Genomic DNA, 24,377 nt, shown 5'->3' with positions numbered 1-24,377 from the left:
GGTGTAACTACACTATTCAGTGTGCAAGCAGCAGGGAATACAGTGTGCATACATACAGGCTACCCTAACTACACCATTGCCTCATCTACAGTGTGAGAAGGATTTAGTCAGTTCTGGTTTTGAAGTCAACTGCTGTATGGCCTTTCCGTGAAATGTCACCTTCGTTCAGTGGACTGGAGTTTGTCCAAGTCAATTTGTGAATGGACATTTGTGAAAGGACATAAAATGTGGTGATGGAATTATAGGTGGTTGATAGTTTGGCAAAGTACACCAAGACAATATGCTAAATCACTTCCCTATTAGAAATGACCTTTAAAATTACTGACAAGGTCATGTAGTAAAGCTCAATCATTATGACATGCTCAAGTGCCCCATCCACCTGTAATGCTGTGCTACCGCACTGAGAAAGATATCATTAGTCAACGTTTGTTTTGATTTCTATACACACTAAGAGAGGATCCTTCATGCCATCATGAGGCAGATGCAAGCTGAATTTGTATTTAGAATGAAAACGTGTATATGTGTGTGTGTGTGTTTATGTGTGCGTGTGTGTGTGTGTGTATATGAGTCCCAGCGTGTGATTCAGTGTTTCTGTTTATTCTCTTTGCACCTCTTTGTCTACTGATGCACAAAACTGCAGAATATTGCCACTAATGGTGGTTGTTAAAGTAAACAAGTTATTAATTGACAGTCCCATTTAATTCCTTGTCATTATTTCCAGGACATTGTCAGACTCTTGGGGATCACTTCCCAAACTAATTTTCATAAAACAGTGTACTAAAAGTGCTCCCTATGGTTCCCAAACAATGCAAGGGAAATTACTGAGAAGAAATTGTTTTGGAAACATGATTTCTTCTGACTTCTTGGATTATACAAGTCAATGAAGCACAACAATGAAATGATGGAGAAATGGTATTTGTCTCCCAGCAGTGGCAATACAATGTTTCACTCTCCATGGTGTTCCCCACTATCATCGCCAGGGTTGGAGAGTAACTGATTACATGTCATCTGTAACTGTAATCCATTACGCTACCAGCAAAAATATTGTAATCAGATTAGATACTTTTGAAAAACTCGATGATTACTTCTTGGATTACTTTTACATTCATAAAGGGTGTTTGTGGGGGGAAAAAATACATTATGATACTTTCTGCTTTCTTAATGACATTCAATTCAGCATTGAAAAAAGGCGCAAGTTTAAGTTTGTTCCCCCTGAGCGAGTTAGACCACAAGTCAGAGACCACTATGATGACACACCAAATGCGTTGAAGGAAATAATCCAAAAGTAATTGAAGGTAATCAGATTACGTTACAAAATGTGGGTAATCCAAAAATTACGTTACTGATTATAAAGCAACTAGTAACTGTAATGCTGCGTTTAGACGAGGGATGCAAAAACCGTCATACCAGTCTGCAAAGCGGGAAAGGAAAGCAAGAAAGAAGGTGACGGCAAAAGCAATCTAGCATGAATGTATGCGTTACTATGGTGATATCAGTAAACAAACAGTGTAAATCAACATCCGATAGAAAACAACGCTACGGCAGATGGCAAAAGTTGAAATATTTGAACTCTGGCGGCATGTCCTGTCTACGGTGGCGGCTGATGGCATTCACCGCCAGCCTCAACGGCATCATGCTCTTATTGAAAACAACGACATCCGGTTTGCCATTTACCATCTACCGTCTACCTCGTACCATGTAAACGCAGCATTACGGATTAGATGTAGAGAGTAACCTACCCAACCCTGATCATCACACACAAATTTGTTTCCTCATTCGAAGTGGAAGGAGATTTATTTTGCTGTAGTAGTCCATTTAATGTTTGGCTGTGTGTGATCATATAGCGCTTTGAAATAGCATCAGTATTCATTATCAAACTGTGCCAACATTCTCTCAACTATTGGTATTTGAAGGCATGGAATAGCATGGGGTTGATATTGCATTTGAATAAAAACATGGATATCTCCAAGGCTTTTGTTGGCCTTCTCAATCAGAATTTCAAGTCCTGAAAAGAAAATAGAGACAAGACATTGATATCAAATATTTCCAAGCTATCAATAGTCAGTCAAATAGCCAGTGATTTTGTGTGTAATTGGAGTGGGAGCCTGTGGATTTTGAAGTGTACTGGGTATTTTTTAATCTCTTGTCTACTCACAGAATATTTTGCAGTTCCCTGTCTATTAAGATAAAGATGAAAAATAATAGATCTGCTTTAACATTGTGGAAAGAGAGAGGGTGTGTGTGTGTATGTGTGTAGGTGTGTGGTGGGGGTGGGGGGGCTGCATACATGTGTGCATGTGTGCTTGCGTGCATGCGCGTGTGTGTGTCTCGTTGATAGAGTACTGCCATTACATTACTCATCCCAAATGCTACTTGTTGTTCACCTTGGTAGAATCAAACAACCCAGAAGAAACAGTTCCAAGAAAGCGGTCCTGTTTTCCACTTACTGGAGAGAGTGTGAGTCACTGTGCCACCATAGTGTACTGGTAATGATGTGTGGTACCCAGACTGAGTTGATCATCCAGACATAGTAGACAGTCAGAATACTGCTGTTTTCAGGGATTAGATCAAAACTATTGATTTCAGGTGAGAACCCTCTTGAGTCTTGCACTGAAACAGCAGCTGCATGCACACACAGCCACACACACACACACATACAGTGCCTTCGGAAAGTATTCAGACCCCTTGACTTTTTCCACATTTTGTTATGTTACAGCCTTATTCTTAAATGTATTAAATTGTTTTTTTTTCATCATCAATCTACACACAATACCCCATAATGACAAAGCAAAAACAGGTTTTTAGAAATTTTTGCTAATTCATAAAAATAAAAAAAATGAAATATACATTTACATAAGTATTCAGACCCTTTACTCAGGACATTGCTGAAGCACCTTTGGCAGCGATTTCAGCATGGAGTCTTCTTGGGGATGACGCTACAAGCTTGGCACACCTGTATTTGGGTCACCTCCCTGACCAAGGCCCTTCTCCCCCGATTGCTCAGGTTGGCCGGGCGGCCAGCTCTAGGAAGAGTCTTGGTGGTTCCAAACTTTGCTCTGACACAAACTGTCAACTGTGGGACCTTATATAGACAGGTTTGTGCCTTTCCAAATCATGTCCAAACAATTGAATATACCACAGGTGGACTCCAATCAAGTTGTAGAAACATCTCAAGGATGATCAATGGAAACAGGATGCACCTGAGCTCAATTTCGAGTATCATAGCAAAGGGTCTGAATACTTACGTAAATAAGGTATTTCTGTTTTTGCAAAAATGTCTAAAAATCTGTTTTCGCTTTGTCATTATGTGGTATTGTGTGTAGATTGTTGAGTTTTTTTTCTTCAATCCATTTTAGAATAAGGCTGTACCATAACAAAATGTGGAAAAAGTCAAGGGGTCTGAATACTTTCCGAAGGCACTGTATATACACTTATACACATACACACGCGCATACACCCCCCCCCCCACACAGACAGACACACTCGGGGGCTCTAATGTCTTCAGTGCCTATGCCGTACTGGTGGAGCCAGCCATGACTCATCATTTCTCCTTTCGTTTGTCATTGTTGTTCTTGGTCAGGGTTCCTCCTCAGTTCTTCCATTTGGCTCGTATGTCACAGGATGAATAAACTGTTTACCTCAACCAGAGTGTGAGGCGCAGTCTTGGCTAATATGAAAGTGTTGTGTAGCAGGACACACTGAATTAGGAAAAGTAGTGGTTTAAGGAAAGGTGTACAGAGGCGCAGTGTAATGCCTCCAGTATAGTGACACATAGCACAATACAGGTATCGACCACACTCATTAAATTGACTAAAAGAGATGGAAATGCTTCGCCAGGAAACTATTACTTTCATTGTTTGTAATTCTGGAATCAGTGTCGGTGGAGCCCTCCCAAAGTGGTGGGGAATTGACCCTAGTAATGGCATTCAGTCACCAATGGCACAGTGAGTGACAGCGTTCTTCTTAGAACTTGAGGGTCCATGGCGCTGTGTGCATGTGTGTGTGTTTCAGCCGTGGCCTCGGGGTCGCTTTCCAGTTTGTGGAAATGACTCCATTTTGAGGAGGCTCCATTGTGGCAGTGAGAATGGGATCGACACCTGACATCGTCAATCTCTTGTTATCTGGAACAATGACAGAGCTGTCACTTACAGTCCCATCCATCAACATTAGACAAACTCACGCCCCTGAAACTCTCATTAAAACCCATAAGTGGGATTTAATGAATGAGTAGTTGACATTTCTGCTATCTTACCAGAGATTCCCTCAGTTGTTTGCTTCGCCCCCATAAATGGGTCGCTACACTGTCAAAATACGTTTGCAAGTACAATTTGTGACCTAAGATTGCTTGTATGTTATATAGGGATTTGCTCAAACTTCTAGAAATCCTATTATTCTAGCTGTTTGAGATTTGTTTAGCTAGAGACAAAAATATTGCAAATGTAGTGGAGACATGTATTCATCACCAAACGTGCTATGTAGTTAGATAGCTAGACATTTGCTTTCTGTTCATATTCTTATTTTTTACTATTTCTTATTGTTCTTGCATTGTCGAGAAGGAACCTGCAAGTAAGCATTTCATTTGACGATGTATACCATGCGTATCCCGTACATATGACTACTAAAATTTGAAACTCATTGCTCTCTGGACTCTTTTCCCCACTCATACCACTTTGTATGATTTGGTTATTGTAGTGGCCTAATTGTACCACTAATTATGATGATTTGTGACTGTGAATCTGGAATGGGCATGAGTGGCGTTATGAAGAAGCTCTATGGAGGTAGCAGTCAGACAGTGAGAATACAGTTTGGCTGTGAGTGGGGTTAGCACCATGGCCGTCATGCCTCCATTGTCCTCATTTAAGGAGTTGCCACTCAGAGTGCACTCTGCACAAGGAGCTCATCTTAGAACAGTAACTCTCCTGTGCTCCTTTTGACATTTTGTAATCATGTTGTTAGAAATTCTCCCAGATGGAACATACTGCCATTTCCTATTTTTTCTATTTTTGTCACATTGAAGTGTTTCTTATAAAGTTTGGATGCAATGGAACAAGTTTGCACCTTTTTGCATAAGCTATAGCTTGAGATAAGATAAGAGCAGAATACGATACGATAAGATAAGTTAAGATAAGATCATTTATTTATTATCCACATGGGGACATTTTGTTTGCGGCTCTGTGCATACATTAATCACATATCAACCATAGACAAAAGACAAGCAATTATTACAGACAATAAATACAACCAATGAAAGAGTAGACAAAGTGCAGTTCATGTGGGATTCATAATTATTCTGTACACTATACACATTTGTACACTATCGACTACAGCAGTGTTTCTCAACTCCAGTCTTTGAATACCCCAAACACTACACATTTTTATTCTAGTCCTGGACAAGCACACCTGATTCAACTTGCCAACTAATCATCAAGCCCTCGATGAGTTGAATCAGGTGTGTTTGTCCAGGGTTACAATACAAATGTGTGCAGTTGGGGGTACTCGAGGACTGGAGTTGGGAAACACTGGACTACAGTATCAACTAAAGGCCTGCCTGCTGGACCTACTAGTGTTTTTAGAAGCCTTATTGCCTCTTGGATTAAAAATTGTTTGGCTCTATTCTTTTTATGCCCTGGTGCCTGGTATCGTCACCCTGAGGGGAGTAGCTCAAACTCCTGGTATAGAGGATGTCTGGGGCCCATTAGTACCTTCTATAAATGACTTGTCTGCTTGAGAAGCAATTTGCCTATGAATACGAACCTGAGACACAATTCTTGTTTAAAGACTCTGGACCCCGGATTTATCTCTGTGTGTGTGTGTGTGTGTTTGCGTGTGTGTGTGTGTGTGTGTGTGTGTGTTTGCGTGCGTGCGTATGTTCGTACACACAAAATTGTCTTTGTATGTAGGTTTTATGTGCCGTTGTCTGTGTTCAACTGAAATGTAGCATCTCTAAATCAAGGGTGTCGTTTTTTTCTGCCTCAGATGTTATAATTTGTTTGCGTCACTGTTGAATTTCTGCTGTTCCTTTTATCTTTTATTTTCTTGTCTTCTTGTCTTCTCTTTAGTCTTATCAAGTACGGTAGTTTGTCTGCCGCCGTCAAGGCCATCTAATAACATATGATCATTTCTGCAGCAGTCGGTTGCCTTGGCAACCACTCCAGTAGTCCACACTAATCGCCATGCAGAGCCCAAGAGGCAGAAAGGCTGGCTGGTACAGCAGCCAGGTCACCCGGGATACAAGTCAGTATTCAACGTCCATCCAGGTCTGAGGACGTCGGGAGATGACGTGGAAACCGGCCACTAGGGGCAACAGTGAGCGCTGTTACCTTCAAGTAGGTTTCGGTTTTGCATTCGAATCCAGCGATAGAAAGTTGTTTTTATATATTTTTGCTTTAAGCCTATCCCAAACCTTTGGAACCACTTCGAAATTTGACGTTTGAGAAACATGGATGAACGTCTAATTCTGACGTGAGACTGTGAGAGCTGGTAGGGTACAGATCTTCCCACCTACCACTAGTGATCGGTAATCGGTTATGGACTAGAGCTAGGTCACTATTCAGAGTTCTCTACAGCCCAGGTCATGGAGAGCCTGAAAGAGGAAAACACCAACCAACCTACTGCACACACACACACACACAGTCATGCAGTCTGTTCACCTATTGTGTTCTTTGAAATAGCACACGGTCAGTCTAACGAAGGCTAAACATTTTATAACTAACCCGAAGTGACACATTGGTGAACCCCTGACCCAGTCACAGTCACTAGAATGACACGGGGGTTGAGAGTGACAAGGCTGTTCTTATTATGTACAGGCCCAGATCAGCCATCCAGTCACCTTGGAGGTGACATTTCTCTAGCCCCAGTTGGAGCTCATCTTTTGGGTGATACCTCCTGTCACCATTGCACAGCACCTGGGGGACCGCAAGCCCTCAATTGCTCCATTCCCGCTCCTTCACTCCATCTCGCCGTGGGGTGACATATACAGTATAATTGGGGTGTGGAGTGGGAAGGAGGAGGGGATGCTTCTTTTGTATTGCATGTGTATGGCTCATGGTAGCTAAGTTGAAACACAAATAGTTCTCTTTGGAAGTCACAGTGTGCTGTGAGTACACTAGATGCATAGGAGACAGATCTTAATAGTTGCTGCAATAGAATAAATCATTTTGTAATGTAAATGAAAACATGTCTTATTTTGTGTATCCAACATGAGGTGTACGTAAGGTGGCAGGTAGCCTAGCAGTTAAGAGTGTTGGGCCAGTAACCGAAAGGTCGCTGGTTCGAAAACCCTAGGTGAAAGATCTGTCGATGTGCTCTTGAGCAAGGCACTTAACCCGAATTGCTCTTGTAAGTCACTCTGGATAAGAGCGTCTGCTAAATTACAAAAATGTGAATTAACAACTTGATGTGATATATCTGTTTTGGAGCAAAATATTGCAATAAAAGCAACATTTCCACAGAGATAAAACATGCTGAAAAATGTTGACGATATTACCATATTACTCCAATTAGTGCATGTAGGCAGTGATAAACGACTAAGCGCTCACGGTAGCTTTCCACATTGACTGAGCTTCTTTGAAGCTTCTTTTCTTCTTCTTTCTTCTACGATCTCAAGTGTTTTGTTTACTCTAAAGTATGATCACTTTTTTCCAGTTCTTTTCTGTAAAAATGCATCCGTCGTGTGTTTGTTTGTGTGTGTGTATGTGTGCGTGCGTGTGTGCGTTTGTGCGTGTGACAGGGGGTTGGGTTAAAAAGCAAAACACACATTTCTGTGCACTGTAAGGGAATAAATGACAATCAAGTATTCGGAAATATTGACAAGCAAGCAAACACCCATACTTGAAAAATCTCACCACTTGGATGATTTCCGAGATTGATGTAATTGAATATGTTTGACGGAATTGCTGACTGCGTTTTGATAACTGAGGTACAGTGGGGGGAAAAAGTATTTAGTCAGCCACCAATTGTGCAAGTTCTCCCACTTAAAAAGATGAGAGAGGCCTGTAATTTTCATCATAGGTACACGTCAACTATGACAGACAAATTGAGATAAAAAATTCCAGAAAATCACATTGTAGGATTTTTAATGAATTTATTTGCAAATTATGGTGGAAAATAAGTATTTGGTCACCTACAAACAAGCAAGATTTCTGGCTCTCACAGACCTGTAACTTCTTCTTTAAGAGGCTCCTCTGTCCTCCACTCGTTATCTGTATTAATGGCACCTGTTTGAACTTGTTATCAGTATAAAAGACACCTGTCCACAACCTCAAACAGTCACACTCCAAACTCCACTATGGCCAAGACCAAAGAGCTGTCAAAGGACACCAGAAACAAAATTGTAGACCTGCACCAGGCTGGGAAGACTGAATCTGCAATAGGTAAGCAGCTTGGTTTGAAGAAATCAACTGTGGGAGCAATTATTAGGAAATGGAAGACATACAAGACCACTGATAATCTCCCTCGATCTGGGGCTCCACGCAAGATCTCACCCCGTGGGGTCAAAATGATCACAAGAACGGTGAGCAAAAATCCCAGAACCACACGGGGGACCTAGTGAATGACCTGCAGAGAGCTGGGACCAAAGTAACAAAGCCTACCATCAGTAACACACTACGCCGCCAGGGACTCAAATCCTGCAGTGCCAGAGGTGTCCCCCTGCTTAAGCCAGTACATGTCCAGGCCCGTCTGAAGTTTGCTAGAGTGCATTTGGATGATCCAGAAGAGGATTGGGAGAATGTCATATGGTCAGATGAAACTAAAATATAACTTTTTGGTAAAAACTCAACTCGTCGTGTTTGGATGACAAAGAATGCTGAGTTGCATCCAAAGAACACCATACCTATTGTGAAGCATGGGGGTGGAAACATCATGCTTTGGGGCTGTTTTTCTGCAAAGGGACCAGGACGACTGATCCGTGTAAAGGAAAGAATGAATGGGGCCATGTATCGTGAGATTTTGAGTGAAAACCTCCTTCCATCAGCAAGGGCATTGAAGATGAAATGTGGCTGGGTCTTTCAGCATGACAATGATCCCAAACACACCGCCCGGGCAACGAAGGAGTGGCTTCGTAAGAAGCATTTCAAGGTCCTGGAGTGGCCTAGCCAGTCTCCAGATCTCAACCCCATAGAAAATCTTTGGAGGGAGTTGAAAGTCCGTGTTGCCCATCAACAGCCCCAAAACATCACTGCTCTAGAGGAGATCTGCATGGAGGAATGGGCCAAAATACCAGCAACAGTGTGTGAAAACCTTGTGAAGACTTACAGAAAACGTTTGACCTGTGTCATTGCCAACAAAGGGTATATAACAAAGTATTGAGAAACTTTTGTTATTGACCAAATACTTATTTTCCACCATAATTCGCAAATAAATTCATTAAAAATCCTACAATGTGATTTTCTGGAGAAAAAAAATCTCATTTTGTCTGTCATAGTTGACGTGTACCTATGATGAAAATTACAGGCCTCTCTCATCTTTTTAAGTGGGAGAACTTGCACAATTGGTGGCTGACTAAATACTTTTTTTACCCACTGTATCTCCCTCATTCCATTCCATTAGATTGAGTGCATTTGATAACTGAGGTATCTCCCTCATTCCATTCCATTAGATTGAGTGCATTTGATAACTGAGGTATCTCCCTCATTCCATTCCATTAGATTGAGTGCATTTGATAACTGAGGTATCTCCCTCATTCCATTCCATTAGATTGAGTGCATTTGATAACTGAGGTATCTCCCTCATTCCATTCCATTAGATTGAGTGCAATCCCTCTTTCCATTGTTTTCCTTTTCGAGCCTGTCTTTGTCAGCAGCGTAACAACTACAGTATCAATCGTCGAGCTCAAATCTTAGACCGACTTTGAGGAATCATGATGACATTTCCTCCAATATGTTGTCTCTGTTTCTGATTGGACGTTTCACTCGCATGTAGTCCTCTTTTTTGATTCCATCTGAGCCATCTTTGAGTAATCTGTTATGTGGGGCTTATCTAAATAAGATCCCTTAGTCTCCCAACAGTAATCCCAAATCAGACCTTACAGTTCTATATGTGCCTATCTGAGGATTTATCTCTCAAACACTTTATTCCAACCATGTATTATCTGGCAAGCTGTCCATGTGTGCCTTCTAGTTCCAAAGGAGTCGAGAGGTTAAAATAATGTCTATAATAGAGAATGATATGTTATTGAAATAAGATGTTCTCCTCTGCCATCATTCATTTTCCAATTATGTAAACTACCATTTCAATACATTTGCATTTGAGATAGATTGGCAGCATTTTTTTACATGTTATACTTTGTAGAGGCAGAGTCAAAGATAAGCTTTGTCATTCAAGTCACTCGTGTGTCTGTGTCCGTGTGCGGGCTGTTCATTTTGTTTTCTGCGATACCGCAAGCCAGACCTCTGAAATATAGTTCCGTAAATTAACAGAAGCCTCCAATCAACCTTTGAGGGTTTTTATTGGATGTCATAATTAATTTGCTTTAGCTGGACAGCATAATGTCATTAGAGAAAAGTACCTATACTCTGCTACAAAACATATTCATATTTCTTATAATAACAGCTGTCAGTCTGTGGCACCATTATTTGTCCGATATTGCCCTCTAGTGTTGTAGGACCATTCAAACAACTGCAGAGAATCAGGGTGAATCTCATGTATTTTCTTGATTCCAAGTGTCCTCTCTTGCATTGGAGGAGAAGATTCAAGGTTTCCTCTCTGACCTTCTCCTCCAATGTCTTTTGAGAAGGAGGCGAGGAGAGAGGATGCGAGGAATCCAGGAAATAGAATTGAGATTCACCCCTCAGATCATCATACAATGTGAATGACATGAATCATACTCAGTGCTTGCCTTTGAATACAACAACCTTATTTTAGTCTAGCCAGAGTCATAAATATGGCATGGACTCTACAAGGAGTCGAAAGCGTTCCACAGAGATGCTGGCCCATGTTGATGCCAATGCTTCCCACAGTTGTGTCAAGTTGGCTGGATGTCCTGTGGGTGGTGACCTTTCTTGATACACACGGGAAACTGTTGAGCACGTGAAAAACCCAGCAGTGTTGCAGTTCTTGACACACTCAAACCGGTGCCTACTACCATACCCCATTCAAAGTTACTTAAATATTTTGTCTTGCCCATTCACCCTCTGCATGGCACACATGTCTCAATTGTCTCAAGGTTTAAAAATCCTTATTTAACCTGTCTCCTCCCATTCATCTACATTGATTGAAGTGGATTTAACAAGTGACATCAGTAAGGGATCATAGCTTCCACCTGGTCAGTCTATGTCATGGAAATGTTTTGTACTCTCAGTTTATATGGCTCTGGCTAGACTAAAATAAGGTTGTTGTATTCCTGGCACCACTCTTCCAGGCGTGCGTGGCCACGCAGTCATGGATGAACAGGTAGCACAGGAGGCTACTGAGCATGTACCGATGTGGGGCCCCTGTGTTGAGGATCAGCGTAGCGGATGTGTTGTTGCCTACCTTCACCATCTGGGGGTGGCCCGTCAGGAAGTCCAGGACCCAGTTGCACAGGGCGGGGTTCAGACCCAGGGCCCCAAGCTTAGTGATGAGCTTGGAGGGCACTATGGTGTTGAAGGCTGAGCAGTAGTCGATGAACAGCATTCTTACATAGGTATTCCTCTTGTCCAGATGGAATAGGGCAGTGTGCAGTGCGATGGCACCATTGGTGGACCTGTTGTATGCAAATTGTAGTGGATCTAGGGTGTCGGGTAAGGTAGAGGTGATATGATCCTTAACTAGCCTCTCAAAGCACTTAATGATGACAGAAGTGAATGCTACGGGGCGACAGTCATTTAGTTCAGTTACCTTTGCTTTCTAGGGTACAGGAACAATGGTGGACATCTTGAAGCAAGTGGGAAAACAGACTGGGAAAGGGAGAGATTGAATATGTCCGTTAACACTCCAGCCAGCTGGTCTGCACATGCTCTGAGTTACTGTGCGATTTAACATTAGAATGGGCAAAACAAGTGACCTAAGAAACTTTGAGCGTGGTATGATTGTCGGTGCCAGGTGTGCCGGGTACAGTATCTCAGAAATGTCCAGCCTCCTGGGCTTTTAATGCACGACAGTGTCTAGGGTTTACCGAGAATGGTGCGACTAACAAAAAACATCCAGTCAGCGGCAGTCCTGTGGGCGAAAACAGCTCATTGATGAGAGAGGTCGAAGGAGAATATGAAGAATTGAGCAAGCTAACAGGTGGGCCACAAACAGACAAATAACAGGGCAGTAGAACAGTGTTGTGCAGAACGGCATCTCGGAAACGCACAACTCGTAGGTCCTTGTCATTGATGGGCTATTGCAGCAGACGACCACACCAGGTTCCACTCCGATCAGCTAAAAACAAGAAGAAGCGGGCACTCAATCACCAACACTGGACAATTGAGGAGTGGAAAAACATTGCCTGGTCTGATGAATCCCAGTTCCTGTTGCGTCATGCTGATGGTAGAGTCAGGATTTGGCGTAAGCAGCATGAGTCAATGGCCCCATCCTGCCTGGTGTCAACGGTACAGGCTGGTGGTGGTGGTGTAATGGTGTAGGAAATGTTTTCCTGGCACACGTTAGGTCCCTTAATACCAATTGAGCAGCGTTTGAATGTCACACCTTGTAGAGTCCATGTCCCGAAGAATTCAGGCTGTTCTGGAGGCAAAGGGGGGTCCGACCCAGTACTAGATGGGTGTACCTAATAAATATGGCTCTGAGTCTAAGCTACTTACTCATAAGGGGAAATAGATCATAACCTACAACCTGAAGAAAATATGATGCGGGTCCTGTTCCTGTATACACCTGCAGACAATAACATAGTACTCAATTTGTTTGTGTGTGTATCTGTGTGCGCGCGTCCGTCTGTCCGTGCATGCATGTGCGCTTGTGTGTGCGTCTATCCGTGTGTGTGTGTCAGGATCCTGGAGCTGCAACAGAACGGGGACATGGACATCCTGAAGCTGAAGTGGTGGCCCCGGGACAGCCCGTGTGACCTGTACTCGGCGGTGCACACCAAACACCGCGGCAGCGCCCTGGACATCCACAGTTTCGCCGGCGTGTTCTGCGTGCTGGCGGCCGGTGTGGTGCTCTCCTGTCTCATCGCCATGGTGGAGACCTGGTGGACAAGGAGGAAGGGCTCACGAGTCCCCTCCAAAGAGGTGAGGAGCTGGGGGAGGCCAGGGTGGTTGTGGGGTCTGTGTCTGGGGGTCTTGTAACACTTGACTTGAACGCTCTGTTTTCCGGCTGTATGTCATGGCTGTCATGTCTACTGTACATGGTGTCAGTGTCATGATGTAACAGATGTTTGTACGTAGTCAGGAGAGTTGTCGTTGACCTGTCAGTCAAGTGGTCTGTCCCTTGCTGTGGTGTCAAAGCTGTCCCTGGCCAGCTGGTTAGGACGGACAATAAACAAACATTTGGCATTTGAGAAGATGAACACAGTGAAACTCCGGCACACTCCAGGGTTTTCTCTCTATGCCACTGGAACTACGTAAGGCATGGGAACAAACCTCTTTTCAGAAAATACTGTATGATCAACTTAACTGACATCTGTTGCTGTGATTGCACATGACATAGAATGCGTCCCAAATGGCACCCTATTCCCTATGGAGTCCACTACTTTTGACAAGGACAACCAGGGTCCATATGACTCTGGTCAAAAGAAGTGCACTATATAAGGAATAGGGTGCCATTTGGGACACACACATACTGTAGTATTTGAGGGGGTTTGGGTGAAATGTCACCAGTTTCAAGTGTATTTGTAAAATTAATAAAAGGAAAGGGGCCGGAAGCTCACACAAGCTACACTGACTAGAATGGTCATGGTTTCAGGGGTTAGACCACCATGAGCATCATCAATTGCAGCAACAGTTAGTCACTCAAAAGACAAAAGGTGTTTGGAAAGTGTCTATCTAAATATTTCCTTGAAAGTCTGATTCCTCAAAGATAAAGTATTTTTATGCCACATATTTACGGTAGTATAAAGACAGCCTATGGGATTGCTCCAGCATGGTCTAACCCAGACAGAGACAGGGACAGACTGGGACCAGAAATCGGCGCAGGAATTCCTAACAAACTGGCTAATTCTCTTCATCGAGGCCCACAAACCGGCATATTTTTTTCCCCTCAAGGCCCTCAAATAAGGACCATTCAGCGCAAAATCCCAATTTAGACAGGCCCACTAGGCTAAAAATGGACCAGTCCATCTGGCATTTGTGTCTCTGTCCAGTCCGTTTCTGGACAGAGACATAAATGCAGACTCTTGTGTTAACTACACCATAGAGTCACAGAGAAGAGGGCGCACCAGCTTGAAACCGAAACGTATCCAATGTTAAAGGGCTGTAGTGAATTTTGATCTCCCCTGTACATCTGACTGCTCACACAAGGTACAGCCATGCATAGCACAATAATTGCTCTTTCCTATCTCTCTTTCTGTCATATCTCTTCTTCCACTAATCCCCCTAATGAGCAGGTAGGCATAGCCAAGGTGTTTTTATCACTTCCAAACCTAAGCAAAGTCGTTATGGAAATGATTGGCCCTGAGTCTCGAGGACTGTGAAATCCTACTCAGCAAAGCTGATATGAAATGCAAATGTACTAACGAGCAGAGAGTAATGCAATTATGGAAAATAAATATTGTCATACCCTGTTTAGTGTTCATAAGTCCTGTATAAATTAGAATCACAAATTAAATCAAGCCATGCATGGAGTGGCACTAATTTAGGATAATTGTTTTGAAAATGCATTTTGTAATAAAGTAAAGCAAATCTTAGAATGAGGGTCAGTTTACCGCTAAAATAATAGTTTTACTCCATTAACATTATACTTTCTTAAATTTCGCATTTAATTTCCCAAGTTGCAGAGATCCCTCTCAACCCACCTATCAAGTCACAACCAACATGCACACACCCTCATCTATAACCCCTCTGCCATGCTCTCCTCTCCTCCCCTTCCCACCTCTCCTATCCCCTCCTATCCTGTCCTCTCAGCTGGTGTCTGTATGTTGTGTTCCGACTGGGTCACGACATCATAGCCACGCCACAGGAAGCCGGGTGCTCAACAGAATGCCTGTTTCATCTCTTCACCTCAACAATAATGAAAGCTTTTGATCAAGGCAGCGAGGCCTGTGTCGTCTCAAGTCTGTTCCCCATCATAGCACCCCACCCCAGCTTTCTATCCCCCTCTACCCACTACCCATGACCCCCTGCACTCACAGCAGCTTTCATGTGTCAGGTTAACTAGTGAGCCTGTCTGGCCAGTGGTCATAGACAAAGAAGCCCAGTAGCCCCCTGCCATCTTTATTACCCTTCAATACAGGGACCCTGACTGACCAGCGTGTTGGTGCCTGGGGTTCAAGGTCTTTGTAATGGACAGCATTGAGAAATCAATGTGATTAGCCCATCACTTAATTTAGCACTCAAATAGTCCTATCAGAATTGACCTTTACTTTGGTTAGGTACTGCTTGGATATTAGTTGCATTGTTCAAAAAACTGTATTTGCATGGCATGGATTTTAAAGAGAGAGTTTAGTAAACAGCTGGAAGGTAGTAGTGATCTGTTGCGAGCCCTCACCCTCTTTGAATATTGAACTGATTTGGCTAATTCACATGAAACTGGATATAGAGTGCTGCATTATAAACGTTGGACTTTATACCATTTACGGAATCCAAGGGTTGTAGTGGTAGCCTAAAGATGCCATGGTGAAGGTAGTGGTGTCTTAGCCATGTTGTTTAGTTGAGCCCTACACTTCACCCTGCCCATGGCCCACAGCGACGCTGGTGACCGTGGTTACGGACCGTGGTTACGGTCGGCGGGATGGTGGTGGTGAGGTCACATCCTGCTGGGCCCAGTGCAGTGTGTCAGAGTGACCCAGTGTGTCTGCAGTCAAGAGGATATCACTAGGAGCCATCAGCTTCCTCAATATACTGCACTACTGCCCTTTCTCATTAGGAATGGCCCTTCCCTCCGGTCCTCAATATAGGAATCATCCCAAATGGCACCCTATTTCCTTTATAGTGCACTACTTTCGACCAGGGCTTGAAACCATTAGTCTCTGGTCAAAGGTAGTGCACTATGTCTGGAATAATGTGCCAATTAGAATGGAGCCATAGTATAAATGCTCCTTAGCTCTCTCACACACAGACAGACATACAACAAGCTTACAGCGTGCATACAAGCATACGCACACCAACAAACACAGAGGAATGTCACAGCTGCTATCAGTAATATGATATCAATTGCATTAGGCTTGTCGCAATTGAATTAAAATGCTCCAACCCTTTCAAGATATCCAATTGAACTGAGTCAAATGTCTACCTTGTCCCGTTTGTTGTCCGTTTTGCATAACGCCTCGATGATTTCCAATACTTCCATTCTCCTTTTCCTTCATCAGTTGCAATAAACAAAATGGTCACCTAAAGATTAAACAATAATAATAATCATAATCATGTATTACTACTCTATGGGAATAAACACACACACACACACACAGTCCACAAACACACAGCTCCCACTGAGCTCCAACCCAAAACCACGTTAGCTGCCTGGGGACGAGCTGTTTGTATCTCAGTTGTCCTCCTGGTGCATGAATGCTGCATACTGGACATCCCTGTTCAGGCCTCTGCTTCTATGTGATCACTGTCAGTGTTTCTGTGTTGCGTCTCTGTGTTGTGTTTTGTTGTGTTGTGTGATGTGTTGTGTAATGATTAACACTGTGATGAGGCCTCCATGTGATGACTAGAGTTCAGTAGATTTAGTCCTCTACTACTGGTCACGCACACACTCCAGTGAGGCTTTACTAAACTCTACCCACCAAGCAGATATAGGATTTGGGTATTGGGGGTCTCTTAAATGAAAGCATTTCAATCCTTCAATGTTGCAGGATTCATTTCCAACACAAACAGATTGCCAGATGCATTTTGACATATCTAGCAAATACGTTAGTTCATGTTAGTGTTGGGATAGGTCCCTTGCTCATAGGCACAACAGTAAAATAGGCTACACACAGTATGGCCCACTCTGGCTTTTAACCAGTTTAGTTAAGTTTATTAGGCTCCATATTAGCTGTTACTCATTCAGCAGCTACTCTTCCCAGGGTCCACACAAAACGTAAAATACATGACACAGTACAGGGCAGTTATAGAATAACACAAAGGAAATTCTACATTCAATCCTTATCCTCTGTCCACCAATGCATCTCCTTTGCTGCTATATTGTACGCCTGTGCTTCTGTGGCTATATACATGTACCACAGATGTTGATGTTACTTGGAGTCGTTTGGGTGGTGGGTGGTGGATCTGTCTGGCTATATACAGTGTGTGATGAAAGGAAGGGAGGGTGGGACACTACACACAATGGACGGCCACTTTGTTCACAATGTTGAGCACAAAATGTTTGATCATGTCTGATTTACTGTCCCTGCTGGCTGAAAGCTCTCATTCCCTTTTGGTTTTGTTTTGTAGATAAGTACACTGTGTTGAGGGTAAAGCGGGCGAGGGAGAGCAATACAAAATGCCATTTTTCAACTTTCCAGGTATATCTTCGAAGGCTCCTCCTCGGACGTAAAAAACCTCCACAGAGTGTGTGTGTGTGTGTATGGGCTGACTGTGCTGTCTTTTCTACTCACCCCCGCCTCTCCTCCGACAAAATCCCTCCTTCATCCTCCCATTTGCCTGCTCTCATCCTTTCTCTGTCCGTCTGTCCGTCTGTCGCTGTCTCTCTGTCCTTGCACAAACCCCCACAAATACACATACACAGACACAGGCCGATGGCACTTCCGCCAGGCAAGCTGAACCATGCCACCACCAACATGACACCCCCAACGACATCCCCCTCACCACTCTCAGGACCGCCCCCTCCCCCCATTACCCCCAGTCACCCGCATGCTGTGACATCCCATGTGCCTTGATCGTCCAGCACACGGTCGAACCCAACGACGACCCCTCCCAACTCACCCATAAAATGAGAATGACCACTTTCGCTTCCTCTCCTCCCACCTCCAGGTTATACCTAAGACAGGACCTTTAAATAGGAGCGGATACTGTGAGATTCTTGTTAGAGCAATTTCGAACCATTCGGTTGTAGAATACAACCCAGATTGTCATATTTATTGCTTTATGCTGACAACAACAAAACTATCGCAATGATGACATTTCTAGTCACTGGCACTGCCTGCCAATATGTGAGCTATGATGCCTTTCCTCCACTAGAGGGCTTGCAGCATGCTCTCTCTGACCAAGCATAATACGGTTTTGTGTGCAGTCATGTAATGGTGCATGTTATGCTCTATAGAAATGCATGTTTGGCTAAGGTCTGCAGTATGGATCTGTACATTTCAATTCATATGAATGAAAGTGAGCCAATCAAACATGAAGGAATTCTCCCCAAAATGGAGGCCTACACATCTGATTGAAATAGAGGCCAATCTCTTAGAACACTTATTAACTCTGTCTTATATTTTGCTTTGTGTGTTAGCAAAGTGCTGCTACACAGAACCCTCTTCAGTTGATCCAACAGGCCGGTCCTCTCGTCGTACGGTAGTTACCCATAAGGTATCCTGGGTCTAGCAGTCAACTGACTGGCCCTCTGTCGCTCACTGTTCTCTCTCACCACCTCCTTCCTCTTTCCTTTACTTTCAACCTCCCCTCCTTCCTCAATCCCCCTCTCCCGGGTGTATGGCATGACCAGATCACCACAAACAGTACCCCCTCCTACCCCCTCCCCCTCTGAGATGGAGAGGGTAACCGGGGCAAGACCCCCCTCCACGTCACATGGTCAGTAGGCTCTATCTGTGACTCTGTGTCTGTTCCCCCCACCGGGGATGCCCTCTCCCAAAATGGAGCAAGCGCTATGTGTTCCTCCAACTCCATCCAACAGTACCCCACTCCCTGTACCCCCACAAGGGACACAATCATCTCGCATCTTTCCTCTCAGCACAAGCATGACACCCCTCTCTGAGTTTGAACATCACAAATATGTGGACCAATCATTTTATGTGGATGTAGTAGTGCTATTTATATGTCTGTATCACAAATTTTTTACAAATCTAGTTTTTGTTCAAGATGAACATATGGGAAAGATGGGTAAACCCCTTTCCCCTCTAACTGGATTCACAAAACAAATCATTAAATAAATGTAGCTACCTTGCACTTTAACTAGTGTGTAGATGTAAGCATCTGTGCACATTTAATGCCTACGCAACAATGAGTAATACAATATGTTGCAATCCTAGTCTGACCATTGGGTCGCATTTGTAATCTATTTTCTCACCGACTTGCTCCAAAATGAGCGGTCAGTAATTAATAAGACCATATTAATGCTTGATTGGTTGTTCGGCATGGCACGCTGAAATCTAATAGCACGTTGCCTTTAGCGGTGTGTGTGTTTGGATTCCAGAGGAGCTGCAACCCCCTGTAGACCCTGTAGATACAGTGAGGGAAAAAAGTATTTGATCCCCTGCTGATTTTGTATGTTTGCCCACTGACAAAGAAATGATCAGTCTATAATGTTAATGGTAGGTTTATTTGAACAGTGAGAGACAGAATAACAACAAAAAAATCCAGAAAAACGCATGTCAAAAATGTTATAAATTGATTTGCATTTTAATGAGGGAAATAAGTATTTGACCCCCTCTCAATCAGAAAGATTTCTGGCTCCCGGGTGTCTTTTATACAGGTAACGAGCTGAGATTAGGAGCATACTCTTAAAGGGAGTGCTCCTAATCTCAGCTTGTTACCTGTATAAAAGACACCTGTCCACAGAAGCAATCAATCAATCAGATTCCAAACTCTCCACCATGGCCAAGACCAAAGAGCTCTCCAAGGATGTCAGGGACAAGATTGTAGACCTACACAAGGCTGGAATGGGCTACAAGACCATTGCCAAGCAGCTTGGTGAGAAGGTGACAACAGTTGGTGCGATTATTCGCAAATGGAAGAAACACAAAATAACTGTCAATCTACCTCGGCCTGGGGCTCCATGCAAGATCTCACCTTGTGGAGTTGCAATGATCATGAGAACGGTGAGGAATCAGCCCAGAACTACACGGGAGGATCTTGTCAATGATCTCAAGGCAGCTGGGACCATAGTCACCAAGAAAACAATTTGTAACACATTACGCCGTGAAGGACTGAAATCCTGCAGCGCCCGCAAGGTCCCCCTGCTCTAGAAAGCACATATACAGGCCCGTCTGAAGTTTGCCAATGAACATCTGAATGATTCAGAGGAGAACTGGGTGAAAGTGTTGTGGTCAGATGAGACCAAAATCGAGCTCTTTGGCATCAACTCAACTCGCCGTGTTTGGAGGAGGAGGTATGCTGCCTATGACCCCAAGAACACCATCCCCACCGTCAAACATGGAGGTGGAAACATTATGCTTTGGGGGTGTCTTTCTGCTAAGGGGCAACTTCACCGCATCAAAGGGACAACTTCACCGCATCAAAGGGATGATGGACGGGACCATGTACCGTCAAATCTTGGGTGAGAACATCCTTCCCTCAGCCAGGGCATTGAAAATGGGTCGTGGATGGGTATTCCAGCATGACAATGACCCAAAACACACGGCCAAGGCAACAAAGGAGTGACTCAAGAAGAGGCACATTAAGGTCCTGGAGTGGCCTAGCCAGTCTCCAGACCTTAATCCCATAGAAAATATGTGGAGGGAGCTGAAGGTTCGAGTTGCCAAACGTCAGGCTCGAAACCTTAATGACTTGGAGAAGATCTGCAAAGAGGAGTGGGACAAAATCCCTCCTGAGATGTGTGCAAACCTGGTGGCCAACTACAAGAAACGTCTGACCTCTGTGATTGCCAACAAGGGTTTTGCCACCAAGTACTAAGTCATGTTTTGCAGAGGGGTCAAATACTTATTTCCCTCATTAAAATGCAAATCAATTTATAACATTTTTGACCTGCGTTTTTCTGGATTTTTTTTGTTGTTATTCTGTCTCTCACTGTTCAAATAAACCTACCATGAAAATGATAGACTGATCATGTCTTTGTCAGTGGGCAAACGTACAAAATCAGCAGGGGATCAAATCCTTTTTTCCCTCACTGTCTGTTTGTGTGTTCTCCTTACCGCAGCTCAGACTGTGCCTCTCTGTCCCTACCTACCTCTCCTTACCTTTCTCTACCTTTCCCTTTCGGCCCATCACTTCAATCCCATCTCACTCTCACTTCATCTCTCTGTCACTCCATCTTTGTCTATTTCCCTCTGCATTCATCCCTCTCCATTGATCTCTTCTCCTCCTCGCTCATCAATCCTCGTTTCCTCCTTCTCTCCTCTCCTCTGACTTTTTTTCCCTGATCTTCCTCAATGGACGTCCTCACTACTCCTCGATCTACAACCATACCCATCCTCCACTTTTCTTTGGCCATGCACTCACCCTCTTCTATCACCTCACCGTTCGTTCACTCCGCTCTGTCCTCGCCTTTCTTCTTTCCTACTTTTCTCCTTTAACAACCATCACTCCTTTTCCTCTCCCTCCTCCTCCCCATCCTCTTTTACCCTCACTCTCCTTTGACCCTGTCCTCCGCCACGTCTCTCTCTCTCCCCTCGCCCCCTTCCCCACACACCCTGTACCCCCCTGCAGGATGATAAGGAGATCGACCTGGAGCACCTTCACCACCGGGTTAACAGCCTGTGCACAGAGGACGACAGCCCCCACAAGCAGTTCTCCACCTCCTCCATTGACCTGACGCCCCTGGACATGGACTCTATGCCGGCCAACCGGCAGGCCCTGGAGCAGATCAGCGACTTCCGCAACACGCACATCACCACCACCACCTTCATCCCTGAGCAGATCCAGACCCTCAGCCGCAACCTGTCCGCCAAGGCCCAACAGGGCTTCGCCTTCGGTCCCGTGCAGGACCACCGGACTGGGGGGCCCTTCAGGCAGAGAGCCCCCAACGGAGGCTTCTTCCGCAGCCCCATCAAGACTATGTCCTCCATACCCTACCAGCCCACTCCCCAGCCCAACTTCGGCTACGGCAACGACCCCGATCGGGGTACATCCATATGAGGCGAGGAGGAGTAGGCCACAGCGAGAGAGAGATGAAATTATACACACTTAAAAAGATATATGTACATAGGAATCTTTTGCAGTTCTGATTTTTGGGGGGGCTTTGCTTTTTTTTGGTGGGCGGGGGGTTGTCTTGCTGAAACCTGGTGGTGAGAGGAGTTTGGGGACTTGAATATTTGCTTTATTGTCGTCGTTCTCATGGTTGTCTAGGGATCTTTTGGGTGTGACAGGGCTCTGTTTTGTCTTTTTCATTTCATGGCATTTGAGGACTGCCTTTCTGAAGAAGCTTTTGGACACAACAAGGAGGGTATGTATTTGTTTTTTTTACAACAGAAAACACTTGTCTGTTCTTGAGATCCACAAATCGGCAACAACCCAATGTTCATTTGAAGGATGTTCTTGTCTTTGCCTTTCACCATATGGGACTCCATCCCACTCAGTTCTCTGGTGTTGCTCATCAATGCCTGTACTCCAAATCTGAAATCTGCCCCAAAATGAGTGTCCATTGGCTCAGCTACCCTGCAGACTGAGACCTCACCGTCTGAGCTCTGGACACGCTTCGCCATTTTTGTGCACATAAGGCTCTATCAATTCCACTGCACCGTACCAGTGCCCACAGACCTGTATTTGATTGTATGTAGTATGAATATTTCTTCTCAACTGTACTGTGCTGTCTATTTCAAGGTGAGAGCCTCAGCCTCTAAACAAACACTTGAGAGACGCATAGAGGGGACAAAAAGGAACTGAAAATAACAGAGATAAAAGAAAACAGAAAAATGAATTTAAAAAGCAGCTAAGGCTATTGTATGTATTTTATTGAATTTGTCTTCAAAATCAATTTTTATGCGTGGAATGTGTTCGGTCAAAAAGTCACAACAACAAAAAAAAATGTTCAGAGCTGTCTAATTGTTTTTCTCTGCCAATTTTGAAAACCGCTAAATGACTACTATAGTCTTACTCTGGTTTGCATCATTAATCATATTCAAGTTGTTGTTTTTTTACCTTATTTGTTGTTCTGCCAGGGCTCAGTCAGAAAAAAAGTAACATTTTATTCTCCAGTCCACTAACTGACTGTTGTGTACCTGTAAGGGCAAACAGTTGAGCTCAGAGTGAGGAGAACCCCTTTCAGATAACATCCTCAGTACAAGCCTTATCAGTACAGGCTGGCTTCACCTTGCCAGTCTCCTGCTTCAATAGGATTTCTTGCCATTGGAACTGTAGAGCTGATGGCAGTCATTTTGAAAGATTGTTCTTCATTTCTTAAATGTTAAGGGTACTGTTTATCTAACTTTTTTAAAGTGCCAATTGTTTAAATGAGGCCATTAAGGTGCAGTTTGGGGGGAGGGGGTCAAAATATATATATTTTGTGAAGAGAAAAGAGGAACCAAACCTTTTCACTAACACTGTATTAATATTTAATAATGTTTGTTGTTTAGAATGAGCTTTCAGTTTGTTATCTTAAGAATAAACCGCAAATGTTGTGTGTAGAGAACAGAAGCAGTGTTTGATGCAAGCGTTCTAGATGTTATTTTCTTAACCTGCAGTATGACTGTCGAATGACAATAGGACACAGACAATGTTTAAAGACGTTTTATTTACTATTAATGACAGAGACATTATGAAATATGTATATTTTACATGTTGATGCTATTTTTGTTTAATAAAATAATATATCATATGAGCATTGAGTTAGCAGTCACCCTATACATTTGGTTTCCCTCAGATCCAGCCCACACATAAGCTTTCTCATGTCATCTTGGGTTAATTTTGGTTTGCTGGTCAATAACAGAGGAGGCAAGTTCTTAAAAAGAAGCATGCACAACTTGCTATGCCCGTAACATGTTTTATTTCATACATAGAACATACAGGATTACTTGATAATTTTCAACTGATTATAATGTGCAGTATTTAATATAGGACAATTTTGTTGTATGTGTATTCAAACGGAACAAACTGAGGCCTCTGTTACAAGTGGCAAAGCTTTCTGTGTATAATTTGTCTAATAAACTTGTTTTCTACAGTGGTATGGTTTTTGTAGTCTTTGCTGTGACTGCGTAGGCCTGCGTAGGAAATTCAAGGGAACCAGTCTGTTTGTGCCATCATGCCACCACTTGTCATGTTTGGCGTGACAACGAGTGATAAAGTGTAGGCAAGAGCACAAACATATCTGGGACCAGGTTTGCTGGTTTATGTGTAAAGGAAGTGCTTTTGTTACCTCAGAAGAAGTTATTCTGTGCCTTTTATGAAACTTTGGGAGTATTGAAATGGTGTCTGAAACGCCATCCAATCGTTTTTGTTGTGGGGTATTGCAAAAGTCATTTTTGTCTGATCTTCACAATATGGTGAAGAATCTATTCGAGGAGATGTCAG

The 24,377-nt window shown here is 43.6% G+C and overlaps 1 protein-coding gene across 3 annotated transcripts in view; it reads left to right on the top strand.

Moving 5' to 3' along the window:
* grid2 (glutamate receptor, ionotropic, delta 2) overlaps positions 1–24,030 on the top strand; it is a 577,776-nt gene extending 553,746 nt beyond the window's left edge. Inside the window, exons 15-17 of one of the 3 annotated variants that reach the window (XR_006004078.2) lie at positions 12,911–13,151; positions 17,454–17,524; positions 21,579–21,664. Coding sequence is in view for 2 of the 3 variants with exons in the window: in XM_041904499.2 (XP_041760433.2) it covers positions 12,911–13,151; positions 21,579–22,007 (670 nt within the window). In the remaining variant the exon portion in view is untranslated. Of the gene's footprint in view, positions 1–12,910; positions 13,152–17,453; positions 17,525–17,748; positions 18,657–21,578 lie in introns of those variants that run through there. The other 2 variants (XM_041904499.2, XM_045226775.1) reach the window with 2 other exon arrangements.
* Positions 24,031–24,377: the final 347 nt, after the last annotated feature.

The sequence above is a fragment of the Coregonus clupeaformis genome, chromosome 18, assembly GCF_020615455.1.
Source record: "Coregonus clupeaformis isolate EN_2021a chromosome 18, ASM2061545v1, whole genome shotgun sequence".
NCBI lineage: Eukaryota > Metazoa > Chordata > Actinopteri > Salmoniformes > Salmonidae > Coregonus > Coregonus clupeaformis.
This window is presented reverse-complemented; position numbering and strand designations above follow the sequence as displayed.